The 15,845-nt window shown below is 41.2% G+C and overlaps 1 protein-coding gene across 3 annotated transcripts in view; it reads right to left on the bottom strand.

The window, feature by feature from the left end:
• HDX (highly divergent homeobox) overlaps positions 1–15,845 on the bottom strand; it is an 82,543-nt gene that overhangs the window by 20,723 nt on the left and 45,975 nt on the right. For all 3 annotated transcript variants that reach the window (XM_066581467.1, XM_066581468.1, XM_066581469.1), the window contains 3 exons: positions 8,852–9,053; positions 3,592–3,674; positions 729–812 (listed from right to left, as the gene is read on the bottom strand). In XM_066581467.1, the coding sequence (XP_066437564.1) occupies positions 729–812; positions 3,592–3,674; positions 8,852–9,053 (369 nt within the window). The remainder of the gene's footprint in view (positions 1–728; positions 813–3,591; positions 3,675–8,851; positions 9,054–15,845) is intronic.

Raw genomic sequence — 15,845 nt, 5'->3', positions numbered from 1 at the left:
AGATTCTTGGTGTCATGTGTCATACGATTGGAGGTCAGGAGATTACAGGATTTCATGTGTCATGTGACCGGGGGTCTGAAGATGATGCGATTCTCTGTCACGTGACTGAAGGTCAGGAGATGATGCGATTCTCTGTCATGTGAGCGGGGGTCAGGAGATGATGCAACTCTCCACCATGTGACCAGGGGACAGGAGATGACGCGACTCTCCATCATGTGACCAGGGGACAGGAGATGACGCGACTCTCCACCATGTGAACAGGGGTCAGAAGAGTATGCGATTCTCCGTCATGTGAACAGGGGACAGGAGATGATGCAATTCTCCGTCATGTGACCGGGGGTCAGGAGAGTATACGATTCTCCGTCATGTGAACAGGGGTCAGGAGATGATGCGATTCTCCATCATGTGACTGGGGGTCAGGAGACAATGCGATTCTCCGTCATGTGAACAGGGGATCGGAGATGATGCGATTCTCTGTCATGTGACCGGGGGACAGGAGATGACGCGACTCTCCATTATGTGACCATGGGTCAGGAGATGATGCGATTCTCCATCATGTGACAGGAGGTCAGGAGAGTATACGATTCTCCGTCATGTGAACAGGGGATCGGAGATGATGCGACTCTCTGTCATGTGACCGGGGGTCATGGCATGACAGGATTGTACCGATTGTACAAGTTGCACTTTTTTGTGTTGTACAAGAGGAATAAATGTAACCCCTCTGATACCTTATAATCCAGCAGCGACCTCATCTGTTCCACATCAAACTTTCCCATTTTCTCAGCCATCTCCTCCTCTGGAGCCTCCATTTTCTGAAACACATAAGGAAATGTCAGTGAGTGACCCAAGACAAGGAAGACGGACGCTCATCATCATCAGCTTATCAGATCCAATCTGTGAATTCAACTAATCTACAATGTCTATTAGAGTCTGAAATCCACCCCCAGTCTCCCGGAAGCTCAGCCTACTATTATGTTTCTCCCATTCTTTACACTGCAGCTCTGGTTCTTCGCATTGGCTGTGTTAGCGGAACACCAATGGGTCGCCGATAAAGCCAGGGACACAGAACTGTATAGAAGGCAGTATACTTCTGATTTATTAATAGCATCATGGTACATACATACTCCAAATGACATAGCAATAGAGATATATAACCGTAAGGTTAAAATAACTCAGGATAGCCTCTAGTCTCTAACGCTTAACATATGTTAAGGCCTTAAGGTGTGTGTTACTACTTAAACATGTGATTTCCAAGAAACAGAGAGACATGAAACTTAACGGAGAATAAACTTGGGAGGTAAATATGAGAATCTAATACATTCTAGTGTATAATATTGAACAAGTTAACCATTTAGCTGCTGCTATTTACTAAGAAGGAAGATGTGTGTGTAATATATATATATATATATATATATACACACTACTGTTCAAAAGTTTGGGGTCACATTGAAATGTCCTTACTTTTGAAGGAAAAGCACTGTACTTTTCAATGAAGATAACTTTAAACTAGTCCTAACTTTAAACAAATGCACTCTATACATTGCTAATGTGGTAAATGACTATTCTAGCTGCAAATGCCTGTTTTTTTGTGCAATATCTACAAAGGTGTATAGAGGCCCATTTCCAGCAACTATCACTCCAGTGTTCTAATGGTACAATGTGTTTGCTCATTGGCTCAGAAGGCTAATTGATGATTAGAAAACCCTTGTGCAATCATGTTCACACATCTGAAAACAGTCTAGCTCGTTACAGAAGCTACAAAACTGACCTTCCTGTGAGCAGATTAAGTTTCTGGAGCATCACATTTGTGGGGTCAATTAAACGCTCAAAATGGCCAGAAAAAGAGAACTTTCATCTGAAACTCGACAGTCTATTCTTGTTCTTAGAAATGAAGGCTATTCCATGCGAGAAATTGCTAAGAAATTGAAGATTTCCTACAACGGTGTGTACTACTCCCTTCAGAGGACAGCACAAACAGGCTCTAACCAGAGTAGAAAAAGAAGTGGGAGGCCGCGTTGCACAACTAAGCAAGAAGATAAGCACATTAGAGTCTCTAGTTTGAGAAACAGACGCCTCACAGGTACCCAACTGGCATCTTCATTAAATAGTACCCGCAAAACACCAGTGTCAACATCTACAGTGAAGAGGCGGCTGCGGGATTTTGGGCTTCAGAGCAGAGTGGCAAAGAAAAAGCCATATCTGAGACTGGCCAATAAAAGAAAAAGATTAAGATGGGCAAAAGAACACAGACATTGGACAGAGGAAGACTGGAAAAAAGTGTTGTGGACGGATGAATCCAAGTTTGAGGTGTTTGGATCACAAAGAAGAACGTTTGTGAGACGCAGAACAAATGAAAAGATGCTGGAAGAATGCCTGACGCCATCTGTTAAGCATGGTGGAGGTAATGTGATGGTCTGGGGTTGCTTTGGTGCTGGTAAGGTGGGAGATTTGTACAGGGTAAAAGGGATTCTGAATAAGGAAGGCTATCACTCCATTTTGCAACGCCATGCCATACCCAGTGGACAGCGCTTGATTGGAACCAATTTCATCCTACAACAGGACAATGACCCTAAACACACCTCCAAATTGTGCAAGAACTATTTACAGCAGAAGCAGGCAGCTGGTATTCTATCGGTAATGGAGTGGCCAGCGCAGTCACCAGATCTGAACCCCATTGAGCTGTTGTGGGAGCAGCTTGACCGTATGGTACGCCAGAAGTGCCCATCCAACCAATCCAACTTGTGGGAGATGCTTCTAGAAGCGTGGGGTGCAATTTCACAAGCTTACCTCAACAAATTAACAGCTAGAATGTCAAAGGTGTGCAATGCTGTAATTGCTGCAAAAGGAGGATTCTTTGACGAAAGCAAAGTTTGATGTAAAAACAATGTTATTTCAAATACAAATCATTATTTCTAACCTTGTCAATGTCTTGACTCTATTTTCTATTCATTTCACAACGCATGGTGGTGAATAAGTGTGACTTTTCATGGAAAACACAAAATTGTTTGGGTGACCCCAAACTTTTGAACGGTAGTGTATATATATTATATTAGTGCGTGTTTGCATAGGCTGATGTGAGAAACATATGAAAAGATATATACAATATAATACATATATTATGACTATAACAGCTACTATGAGTACAAACTCAGCAGGACAACATAATATAAGGGTACATTCATATGTAGTGGAAATGGTGTGGATATTAATGTAGATTTTTACATGGATGTACATCAATAGAAAGGGTGAACTCGGCTGCAGATCCGCATCAGAAACCACCTCAAAATCTGCTTTGAGAAATTTCACGCCATTTCCGCTACTTGTGAATGTATCTCAAGTACAGAAGTACAAAAACTAAAGGGGTATCTGAGCCGCACATAATTATCACCTCCACACTGGGCAGGAGATGTTACAGCGAAGGGGTCTGACCGCTCATCCATTTAAGCTTCTCCTTGCCGCGGTCATGTGGCAGAGGGTGGTGGACCAGGTTTCTGCGTTCTAGGTATTGGCGAGGATCTCAGCACTGGATGATCCCTTTTAGGGTTAACGTCCAGAACCTTCTATCGGACCACAGAGCGTTCGTGTACTCACCACAGTATGTGGAGGCGCCATTTCTGGGCTGTCTTCCTTGATGCTGAGGTCTTCATGCCGCCCCACCTCGTGTACGTCATCCGCTGTGGGATAAGAACAGGACCGGGTTTTACTTCAGCTGGATACAAAGATAAAACGCTGACGGTGCGTTCACACGGGGTCAGCGAAAAAACGCACCAAAGCTGCAATGGAAAGAGTGTTTTTTGCTGTGGTTTTAATTTTTTTTACCATTAATTTGGAAAAACTACAGTAAATACGCACACTTTTTTTCGGATGCAGTTTTGGCGCAGCTTTTACCCCCATGTAAATGCAGCCTTAGAAAAAAAATGCACATCTTTTCCGCCCACCGCCATCGCTCCCTCTAGACATTGCTACAGTCTGGAGATTGCTACATTGTGACAACTCATAGCGCAGTGAACCTGGCGAGCCGACTTCATTCTGGGAGGAGCCTCATTGGCAGTGTTCGCGCTTCACATATCACCTCATCCTGGAGCCGCGAGTTCACCTGCGTCAATATTTTAAGGTCTCATCCGTTATTCTAGAAGTGAAGCTTAATCCTGTTTAGTGGAAAGCGCTGCAGCATTCTGATCCTTTTCCAAGATCTCTGTTTGCTGTCAGTGAATGGGGACATTCATGTTTAGCTGTCAAGGCTGGAAGTTGATTGCGACCTAACGTTTGTCACGGCAGAAGGTTTGCTTCAATGTATCAGTGCAGATTAAGTGCTACATTTGTGCTGCTGTGTTAACTCATACAGGAAATTCTGCGCTGATACACTGTAACAAACCCTCAGCTGTGAGGCCCATGTACATTTAGTTACGCAGGCCTGGACGAGCCCTTTAAGGTTGCACAGCTGGTTCCTCGCACGGTTCCTCCTCTCTCTCATTACTTAAGAGGGTTTGACAATTACAGATCTCGGAGGATTGTCGCCGCCGCCTTTCCGATAGCAATTATTTCAGCTTTTTTTGCATCCTGCAGCTTCAACAGGAAAGACATTTAGCGGCTTCTGCAGACAGCGAGGAACGGAACAGCGGGGGGAGGATAATGAACAGCGCGGGATCAGAGGGACAAGGTGCAACAAGTGCGCAGTACAGTCTGATGGCGGTCGTAACGGGAGAGGAGAGCAGAATTCTGCATATTAGCCCCCCAGAGCCTCGCTGCTTCACGTCTTCAGCCACTGCTGTCAATGCATTCAGTGGAGCCACAAAGTACCTCTCAGCTGTAGTTCTTCTTGTGCTGAGAGGCTGGCGGCTCACACATCTTCCAGATTGCATCTTGCCTGCTCTTCCAGTGTGTCAGTCTTCACTGCAGTTTTGGAATTCTATGCAAGAAAATGAAGAGGCTACAGGTTCCTGGCAAATCGGAGATTGCTGAAGAGCAAAGGATTGTGGGAAGACACAGAAAGTCACTGCAGCAGCAGGAGGTGCCTTCAACTTACGGTGTGAAATCTACTGCAAATCCGCTTCAAGAGGTGCAAACTTTGACGCATATTGTGGAAAATCTGCACCAAATCCGCTACGTGTGAAGGCATCCGCAAAGCGTGTTCGGGCGGTGGAATCCAACACAAATTTTTCCATGCGGATCTTGCCTCTATAAATATGCAGTTGAGCTGCGAGCTTCTGCCCCAAACCATGAAGGGGATCTGCGCGTGGATGTAGCCCATGTCGATGGCCAAATCCACCTGGGGAATTCTCAGCACGGATTCCAAATGGAATCTGCAGCAAGAAGTCACTTTTTTTCCCAAGTGTGGATTCGAAATCTGTGTGCAAAAAAAATCCCCATGGCGTATTGACTACGGTTCAGATTCCCACCAAAAGTAATGCCACACGGATGTGAGCCGGAGTCGGCGCAGAATCCATGTCAAATTATGAGGCAAAAATCTGCAGTCTGAACAAACCCTTAAGTTTCATTCACTTATAGCAGAACGAAGGTGGCATCATTTCCACGTCAATAGAAGGGCTAAAGTCTGCTGTGGATTCACACCAAAGGGGGCACTATTACTGTAAGGGGCCACAATGGGGGCACTATTACCGTAAGGGGCCACAATGGGAGCACTATTACCGTAAGGGGCCACAATGGGAGCACTATTACCGTAAGGGCCCACAAAGGGGGCACTATTACTGTAAGGGGCCACAATGGGGGCACTATTACCGTAAGGGGCCACAAAGGGGGCACTATTTTTAGTTGACACAGTGCGGGAACTAGTAATGTGCAAGCAGCACTTACAGAAGTATTAGCTGTGTATTATCAGGTTCTGCAGCAGCTGTGGTGTGTAATATGATTTTCTGCAGCAGCTGAGAGGAGTATTATAATGTTCTGCAGCAGCTGAGGTGTGTAGTATGAGGTTCTGCAGCAGCTGAGGTGTATAGTATGAGGTTCTGCAGCAGCTTAGGTGTATAATATGAGGTTCTGCAGCAACTGAGGTGTATAATATGAGGTTCTGCAGCAACTGAGGTGTGTAATATGGGGTTCTGCAGCAGCTGAGGTGTGTAATATGAGGTTCTGCAGCAGCTGAGGTGTGTAATATGAGGTTCTGCAGCAGCTGAGATGTGTAATACGATGCTCTGCAGCAGCTGAGGTTTGTAGTATGATGCTCTGCTGCAGCTGAGGTGTGTAGTATGATGCTCTGCAGCAGCTGAGGCGTGTAATATGAGGTTCTGCAGCAGCTGAAATGTGAGGTATGAGGTTCTGCAGCAGCTGAGGTGTGTAGTATGAGGTTCTGCAGCAGCTGAGGTGTGCAGTATGATGCTCTGCAGCAGCTGAGGTGTGTAGCATAATGTTCTGCAGCAGCTGAGGTGTGTAGCATGAGGTTCTGCAGCAGCTGAGGTGTGGTATGAGGTTCTGCAGCAGCTGAGGTGTGCGGTATGAGGTTCTGCAGCAGCTGAGGGGTGCGGTATGAGGTTCTGCAGCAGCTGAGGGGTGCGGTATGAGGTTCTGCAGCAGCTGAGGGGTGTTGTATGATGCTCTGCAGCAGCTTAGGTGTGTAGTATGATGTTCTGCAGCAGCTGAGAATCTAACTAGACAGCACTATTATTACCGTTGTCAGGATTATTACTGTTGTCAGCGTTATTTCATAGTGAAGAGGGGTGAGGGGCGCGGTATTTTTGCAGCTCACCCTGTTGGACAAACGCCTTAGAAATTTCCCCGATGTTTTGCCATGGCAGCGCCAACGCTGCGCCCGCGTATCTAAGACTTCACATCAGCCCTTGTGCCATCGATCCTCCTCTAGAAAGCTCTACTGTAGGCTGTAACACTTTATTTGGGACGCGCCCGCAGTGGAGCCTGTTTAGCCACTAGGTGTCAGCAGAAGTAAAAACGGCAAGATCCCAAAATTTATGATTATATGGAACGGCGAAATGAAGAACTAAACCTGCAAAACTGGAATGTGCAGCCGCAGCAAAAAAGCCAAACTCGACCACTGCGGTAATAACGTGACGGCACGCCGAAAACTGGGACAAAGCAGAAACAACATTGCGGGGCCTCTTGTGACTTCCTTTTTAACTCTTCTCTCACTTTGGCGCGGTTCACGTTTTGCTTTTCTGGTGACGTTCATAATTTATTTTTTGGTTTAAAAAATCCAGAAAATAGAAAGAAATAGAGAATCCATCAATGATTCCCCGGAGTGACGGCAAATTCAATCAGCTGCTGGCTGGCGGACAGAATAATCTGCGCGGCGTAATGAAGAGCGCTCATGTACAAGAACACGGGAGACATCTGTCATTTTAATTAGTAACGACTAAGTGATCCGGGCCGCGCCTGATTTCCCTGTATAATAATCACAGCGCCGAGTCGGCCGCCATGGTGCCAACAGCAACACTTCGTTTACTGCATCAACCGCGCACGGGACGCAGGTGATCAGATCGCCAATCGCTGGCGTCCGGCCAACAACATACCGGATTCTGGGCTTGAGCTTCGATTCTTTCTTCTGGGGTCTGCAGTGAACGTGACGCCCGGACAGACTGCATGCTTGCTGTTAGTGAATGGTAGCATTCAGAGGCTGAAGCCTGTCTGCACTGAGTACTACTCACAGCTAAGGGTTTGTTACAATGTATCAGGATTGATACTCCCGTGTGATAAATACATCAGCTGCACAGATGGCTCCTGTTTTGATGGTTTGTTACAATGTATCAGTGCGGGTAACATGGATACAACTGTGACATATCTGCAGTTAATGGATGGAAGATACATGGGGTCTCGCCCGTGCTCAGAGCTCTGAACAATCCTTAGGAATCCGTTACTGTAAACAGCGTGTACGATAACGCTGCGGGAACGCTCGCTTAGACAGAAGACGGCAGGTTATAAAGGCACCTTGCCACAATTCTGGTTAGAACAGTTGCAAATGTCTATGTGCATCAGACTTGCACCAATATCTGTCCCTTTTTAGCTTTTTACTGCAACTCTCAATACGTTTCTTAAAAGTGGGCGGGGCTTAGGAAGAGGCACTTCTACTAAGTATGCAAATCTACTACATATTACTGAGGCTGGTGGAAGTGAAACATTCAGCAAAACTGTGAATGCAGCTCTGGCTGTGACTGTAGTATAATAATAACGCATGCAGCTCTAGCTGTGACTGCAGTATACTAATCATGAATGCAGCTCTGGCTGTAACTGCAGTATACTACTAAGGCATGCAGCTCTGGTTGTGACTGCAGTATAACAATCATGAATGCAGCTGTGGTTGTGACTGCAGTATAATAATCATGAATGCAGCTCTGGCTGTGACTGCAGTATAATACTAACGCATGCAGCTCTGGCTGTGACTGCAGTATACTAATCATGAATGCATCTCTGGCTGTGACTGTAGTATAATAATTATGAATGCAGCTTTGGCTGTGATTGTAGAATAATACTCATGCATGCAGCTCTAGCTGTGACTGTAGTATATTAATTGTGACTGCAGCTCTGACTTTGACTATAGTACGAGAGCTGTGAATGCTCTGGCTATGATTGCAGTATAATAATCATGCATGCAGCTCTGGCTGTGACTGCAGTATAATAATCATGCATGCAGCTCTGGCTGTCACTGCACTACAATGATTGAGACTGCAGCTCTGACTGTGACTCTAGTATGACAGCTATGAATGCTCTGGCTGTGACTACAGTATATTAGTCATGAATGCAGCTCTGGCTTTGACCGCACTATAATAATTGTGACTGCAGCTCTGGCTGTGACTATAGCACGGCGTATAAGACATGATGCAACTGCTGCATCTCATCGTTGTCTCGTTCCTTGCATGTTTACTCTTAGGGTTAGACTTCTTACCTTGGGAACTTTCTTCAGAAAGACAAATAGACACTTCGTCGTGTCGGTCGTTTTCTAACACCACCTCAGAGACAGGATCTTCAGTTGGCGTTAAACAAGAGGCAGATTCTAGTTGTTCGGAAAACGTGGCGGGCCCCCCGCGGGGGGGCGGGACCTCGATGCCCATTAATCGATACTTTCTCCTTCTGTTCCCGATCCACGTCTGCAGAGATAAGACACTGAAGTGACACAGAGCAACGAGAGCGCTGCAGCGACTGCTTTAGAGGTCGGTGTGGAAGCTCTGCTGTGCCGCCCACAAGTGTAGAAGGCAGCTGTATCATTAGGGGCTCCTGTGTGCTATTAGACTTCATGGTAAGGTCACCAAGAATGGCGGAATGTTCTTTACCATTGCACCATTCAGATGCACACATAAGTCCGGGGTGCTGAGTGCGGTCTTGTCATGTCCTATAGCTACATGTGATGATAAGCGTCTGCCCCGCTGATCAATAACTCCTCCCTCACCTGCAGCGAGCCGCTATATTTAGCAGCAGGACATGATGACTAAGTAGTTTCCAGGACGGTTATTTATTATACAAGATCAAAATTCTATTTCAGGCGGCGCCCGGCGAAGCCTCATGTAATATTAACGAGTTTTCTTGGACAAGAAATTCACATTCAGCTACAAATCTAATTTACGTTTCCCGGTATTCACTGCAGCCTCGTGAGCGATTCCTGCGCTGGAACGTTCCTGACCACCAAAGGACACTTATCAGCGGGCATCTGCTACTGGGATCCAAGTGGAATAATGATAATTGGTGCTATGTAGCTACCTCCTGCCAATAACATGTCGGCTATATCAGTGTACATAGCAGAGCTGACCACCAGAGATCTAGAGTAAAAACAAATAAAGCAAAATCTCTACAATCCCCTTATCTGTATCTGCAGCTTATGAACGTGGGAAACGGAACAGTACCGAAGGAGACTAAAACCCTGATATAGCGCATGTAGTCCCTGCACCAGACCATGACACAAAAACATAAACTCTATGTACAAGAAAACACTATAATACTGTCCCCTATGTACAAGAATAGAACTACTATAATACTGCTCCTATGTACAAGAATATAACTACTATAATACTGCCCCTATGTACAAGAATATACCTACTATAATACTGTCCCCTATGTACAAGAATAGAACTACTATAATACTGCCCCCTATGTACAAGAATAGAACTACTATTATACTGCTCCTATGTACAAGAATATAACTACTATAATACTGCTCCTATGTACAAGAATATAACTACTATAATACTGCTCCCTATGTACAAGAATATAACTACTATATTACTGTCCCCTATGTACAAGAATATAACTACTATAATACTGCCCCCTATGTACAAGAATAGAACTACTATAATACTGCTCCTATGTACAAGAATATAACTACCATAATACTGCCGCCTGTGTACAATAATATAACTACTATAATACTGCCTCCTATGTACAAGAATATAACTGCTATGATACTGCCCCCTATGGACAAGAATATAACTACTATAATACTGCCCCTATGTACAAGAATATCACTACTATAATACTGCCTCCTATGTACAAGAATACAACTGCTATGATACTGCCCCCTATGGACAAGAATATAACTACTATAATACTGCCCCCTATGTACAAGAATATAACTACTATAATACTGCCCCCTATGCACAAGAATATCACTACTATAATATTGCCCCCTATGTACAAGAATATAACTATTATAATACTGCCTCCTATGTACAAGAATATCACTACTATAATACTGCCGCCTGTGTACAATAATATAACTACTATAATACTGCCCCCTATGTACAAGAATATAACTACTATAAAACTGCCACCTATGTACAAGAATATAACTACTATAATACTGCCCCCTATGTACAAGAATATAACTACTATAATACTGCCCCCTATGTATAAGAATAGAACTACTATAATACTGCCCCCCTATGTACAAGCATAAAACTACTATAATACTGCCCCCCTATGTACAAGAATATAACTACTATAATACTGCCTTCTATGTACCAGAATAGAACTACTATAATACTGCCCACCCCATGTACAAGAATATAACTACTATAATACTGCCTCCTATGTACAAGAATATAACTGCTATGATACTGCCCCCTATGGAAAAGAATATAACTACTATAATACTGCCCTCTATGTACAAGAACATATCTACTATAATACTGCCCCCATATGTACAAGAATATAACTACTATAATACTGTCCCCTATGTACAAGAATATAACTACTATAATACTGCCCCCTATGTACAAGAATAGAACTACTATAATACTGCCCCCTATGTACAAGAATAGAACTACTATAATACTGCTCCTATGTACAAGAATATAACTACTATAATACTGCTCCCTATGTACAAGAATATAACTACTATATTACTGTCCCCTATGTACAAGAATATAACTACTATAATACTGCCCCCTATGTACAAGAATAGAACTACTATAATACTGCCCCCTATGTACAAGAATAGAACTACTATAATACTGCTCCTATGTACAAGAATATAACTACTATAATACTGCTCCCTATGTACAAGAATATAACTACTATATTACTGTCCCCTATGTACAAGAATATAACTACTATAATACTGCCCCCTATGTACAAGAATATAACTACTATAATACTGCTCCCTATGTACAAGAATATACCTACTATAATACTGTCCCCTATGTACAAGAATATAACTACTATAATACTGCCCCCTATGTACAAGAATAGAACTACTATAATACTGCTCCTATGTACAAGAATATAACTACTATAATACTGCCCCCCTATGTACAAGAATATAACTACTATAATACTGCCCCTATGTACAAAAATATAACTACTATAATACTGCCCCCTATGTACAAGAATATAACTACTACCGTATAATACTGCCCCCCTATGTACAAGAATATAACTACTATAATACTGCCCCCTATGTACAAGAATATAACTACTATAATACTGCCCCCTATGTGCAAGAATATAACTACTATAATACTGCTCCTATGTACAAGAATATAACTACTATAATACTGCTCCCTATGTACAAGAATATAACTACTATATTACTGTCCCCTATGTACAAGAATATAACTACTATAATACTGCCCCCTATGTACAAGAATATAACTACTATAATACTGCTCCCTATGTACAAGAATATACCTACTATAATACTGTCCCCTATGTACAAGAATATAACTACTATAATACTGCCCCCTATGTACAAGAATAGAACTACTATAATACTGCTCCTATGTACAAGAATATAACTACTATAATACTGCCCCCCTATGTACAAGAATATAACTACTATAATACTGCCCCTATGTACAAAAATATAACTACTATAATACTGCCCCCTATGTACAAGAATATAACTACTACCGTATAATACTGCCCCCCTATGTACAAGAATATAACTACTATAATACTGCCCCCTATGTACAAGAATATAACTACTATAATACTGCCCTCTATGTACAAGAATATAACTACTATAATACTGTCCCCTATGTACAAGAATATAACTACTATAATACTGCCTCCTATGTACAAAAATATAACTGCTATGATACTGCCCCCTATGGACAAGAATATAACTACTATAACACTGCACTCTACGTACAAGAACATATCTACTATAATACTGCCCCTATGTACAAGATTATCACTACTATAATACTGCCTCCTATGTACAAGAATATAACTGCTATGATACTGCCCCCTATGGACAAGAAAATAACTACTATAATACTGCCCCCTATGTACAAGAATATAACTACTATAATACTGCCCCCTATGCACAAGAATATTACTACTATAATATTGCCCCCTATGTACAAGAATATAACTATTATAATACTGCCTCCTATGTACAAGAATATCACTACTATAATACTGCCGCCTGTGTACAATAATATAACTACTATAATACTGCCCCCTATGGAAAAGAATATAACTACTATAATACTGCCCCCTATGTACAAGAATATAACTACTATAATACTTCCCCTATGTACAAGAATATAACTACTATAATGCTGCTCCTATGTACAGCAAGATAACTACTATAATACTGCCCCCTATGTATAAGAATATACCTACTATAATACTGTCCCCTATGTACAAGAAAATAACTACTATAATACCGCCCCCTATGTACAAGAATATAACTACTATAATACTGCCCCCTATGTATAAGAATATAACTACTATAATACTGCCCCCCTATGTACAAGAATATAACTACTATAATACTGCCCCCTATGTACAATAATATAACTACTATAAAACTGCCCTCTATGTACCAGAATAGAACTACTATAATACTGCTCCCTATGTACAAGAATATAACTACTATAATACTGACCCCTATGTACAAGAATATAACTACTATAATACTGACCCCTATGTACAAGACTAGCACTACTATAATACTGCCTCCTATGTACAAGAATATAACTGCTATAATACTGCCCCCTATGGACAAGAATATAACTACTATAATACTGCCCCCTATGTACAAGAATATAACTATTATAATACTGCCTCCTATGTACAAGAATATAACTACTATAATACTGCCGCCTGTGTACAATAATATAACTACTATAATACTGCCTCCTATGTACAAGAATATAACTGCTATGATACTGCCCCCTATGGACAAGAATATAACTACTATAATACTGCCCCTATGTACAAGAATATCACTACTATAATACTGCCTCCTATGTACAAGAATACAACTGCTATGATACTGCCCCCTATGGACAAGAATATAACTACTATAATACTGCCCCCTATGTACAAGAATATAACTACTATAATACTGCCCCCTATGCACAAGAATATCACTACTATAATATTGCCCCCTATGTACAAGAATATAACTATTATAATACTGCCTCCTATGTACAAGAATATCACTACTATAATACTGCCGCCTGTGTACAATAATATAACTACTAGAATACTGCCCCCTATGTACAAGAATATAACTACTATAAAACTGCCACCTATGTACAAGAATATAACTACTATAATACTGCCCCCTATGTACAAGAATATAACTACTATAATACTGCCCCCTATGTATAAGAATAGAACTACTATAATACTGCCCCCCTATGTACAAGAATATAACTACTATAATACTGCCCCCCTATGTACAAGAATATAACTACTATAATACTGCCTTCTATGTACCAGAATAGAACTACTATAATACTGCCCCCCTATGTACAAGAATATAACTACTATAATACTGCTCCCTATGTACAAGAATATAACTACTATAATACTGCTCCCTATGTACAAGAATATAACTACTATAATACTGTCCCCTATGCACAAGAATATAACTACTATAATACTGTCCCCTATGCACAAGAATATAACTACTACAATACTGCCCCCTATGTACAAGAATATAACTACTACAATACTGCCCCCTATGTACAAGAATATAACTACTAAAATACTGACCCCTATGTACAAGAATAGCACTACTATAATACTGCCTTCTATGTACAAGAATAAAACTGCTATAATACTGCCCCCTATGTACAAGAATATCACTACTATAATACTGCCCCCTATGTACAAGAATATAACTACTATAATACTGACCCCTATGTACAAGAATATCACTACTATAATACTGCCACCTATGTACAAGAATATAACTGCTATAATACTGCCCCCTATGGACAAGAATATAACTACTATAATACTGCCCCCTATGTACAAGAATATAACTATTATAATACTGCCTCCTATGTACAAGAATATAACTGCTATAATACTGCCCCCTATGGACAAGAATATAACTACTATAATACTGCCCCCCTATGTACAAGAATATAACTACTATAATACTGCTCCCTATGTACAAGAATATAACTACTATAATACTGCTCCCTATGTACAAGAATATAACTACTATAATACTGTCCCCTATGCACAAGAATATAACTACTATAATACTGTCCCCTATGCACAAGAATATAACTACTACAATACTGCCCCCTATGTACAAGAATATAACTACTACAATACTGCCCCCTATGTACAAGAATATAACTACTATAATAATGACCCCTATGTACAAGAATATAACTACTATAATACTGACCCCTATGTACAAGAATAGCACTACTATAATACTGCCTCCTATGTACAAGAATATAACTGCTATAATACTGCCCCCTATGGACAAGAATATAACTACTATAATACTGCCCCCCTATGTACAAGAATATAACTACTATAATACTGCTCCCTATGTACAAGAATATAACTACTATAATACTGCTCCCTATGTACAAGAATATAACTACTATAATACTGTCCCCTATGCACAAGAATATAACTACTATAATACTGTCCCCTATGCACAAGAATATAACTACTACAATACTGCCCCCTATGTACAAGAATATAACTACTACAATACTGCCCCCTATGTACAAGAATATAACTACTATAATAATGACCCCTATGTACAAGAATATAACTACTATAATACTGACCCCTATGTACAAGAATAGCACTACTATAATACTGCCTCCTATGTACAAGAATATAACTGCTATAATACTGCCCCCTATGGACAAGAATATAACTACTATAATACTGCCCCCTATGTACAAGAATATAACTACTATAATACTGCCCCCTATGTACAAGAATATCACTACTATAATACTGACCCCTATGTACAAGAATATAACTACTATAATACTGACCCCTATGTACAAGAATATAACTACTACAATACTGCCCCCTATGTACAAGAATATAACTACTACAATACTGCCCCCTATGTACAAGAATATAACTACTATAATACTGCCCCCTATGTACAAGAATATCACTACTATAATACTGACCCCTATGTACAAGAATATAACTACTATAAT

The sequence above is a fragment of the Eleutherodactylus coqui genome, chromosome 10 (genome assembly GCF_035609145.1).
Source record: "Eleutherodactylus coqui strain aEleCoq1 chromosome 10, aEleCoq1.hap1, whole genome shotgun sequence".
Classification (NCBI taxonomy): Eukaryota; Metazoa; Chordata; class Amphibia; order Anura; family Eleutherodactylidae; genus Eleutherodactylus; species Eleutherodactylus coqui.
Note: the sequence above shows the minus strand (reverse complement) of the source record. Positions and strands in the feature narration are given on the sequence as shown.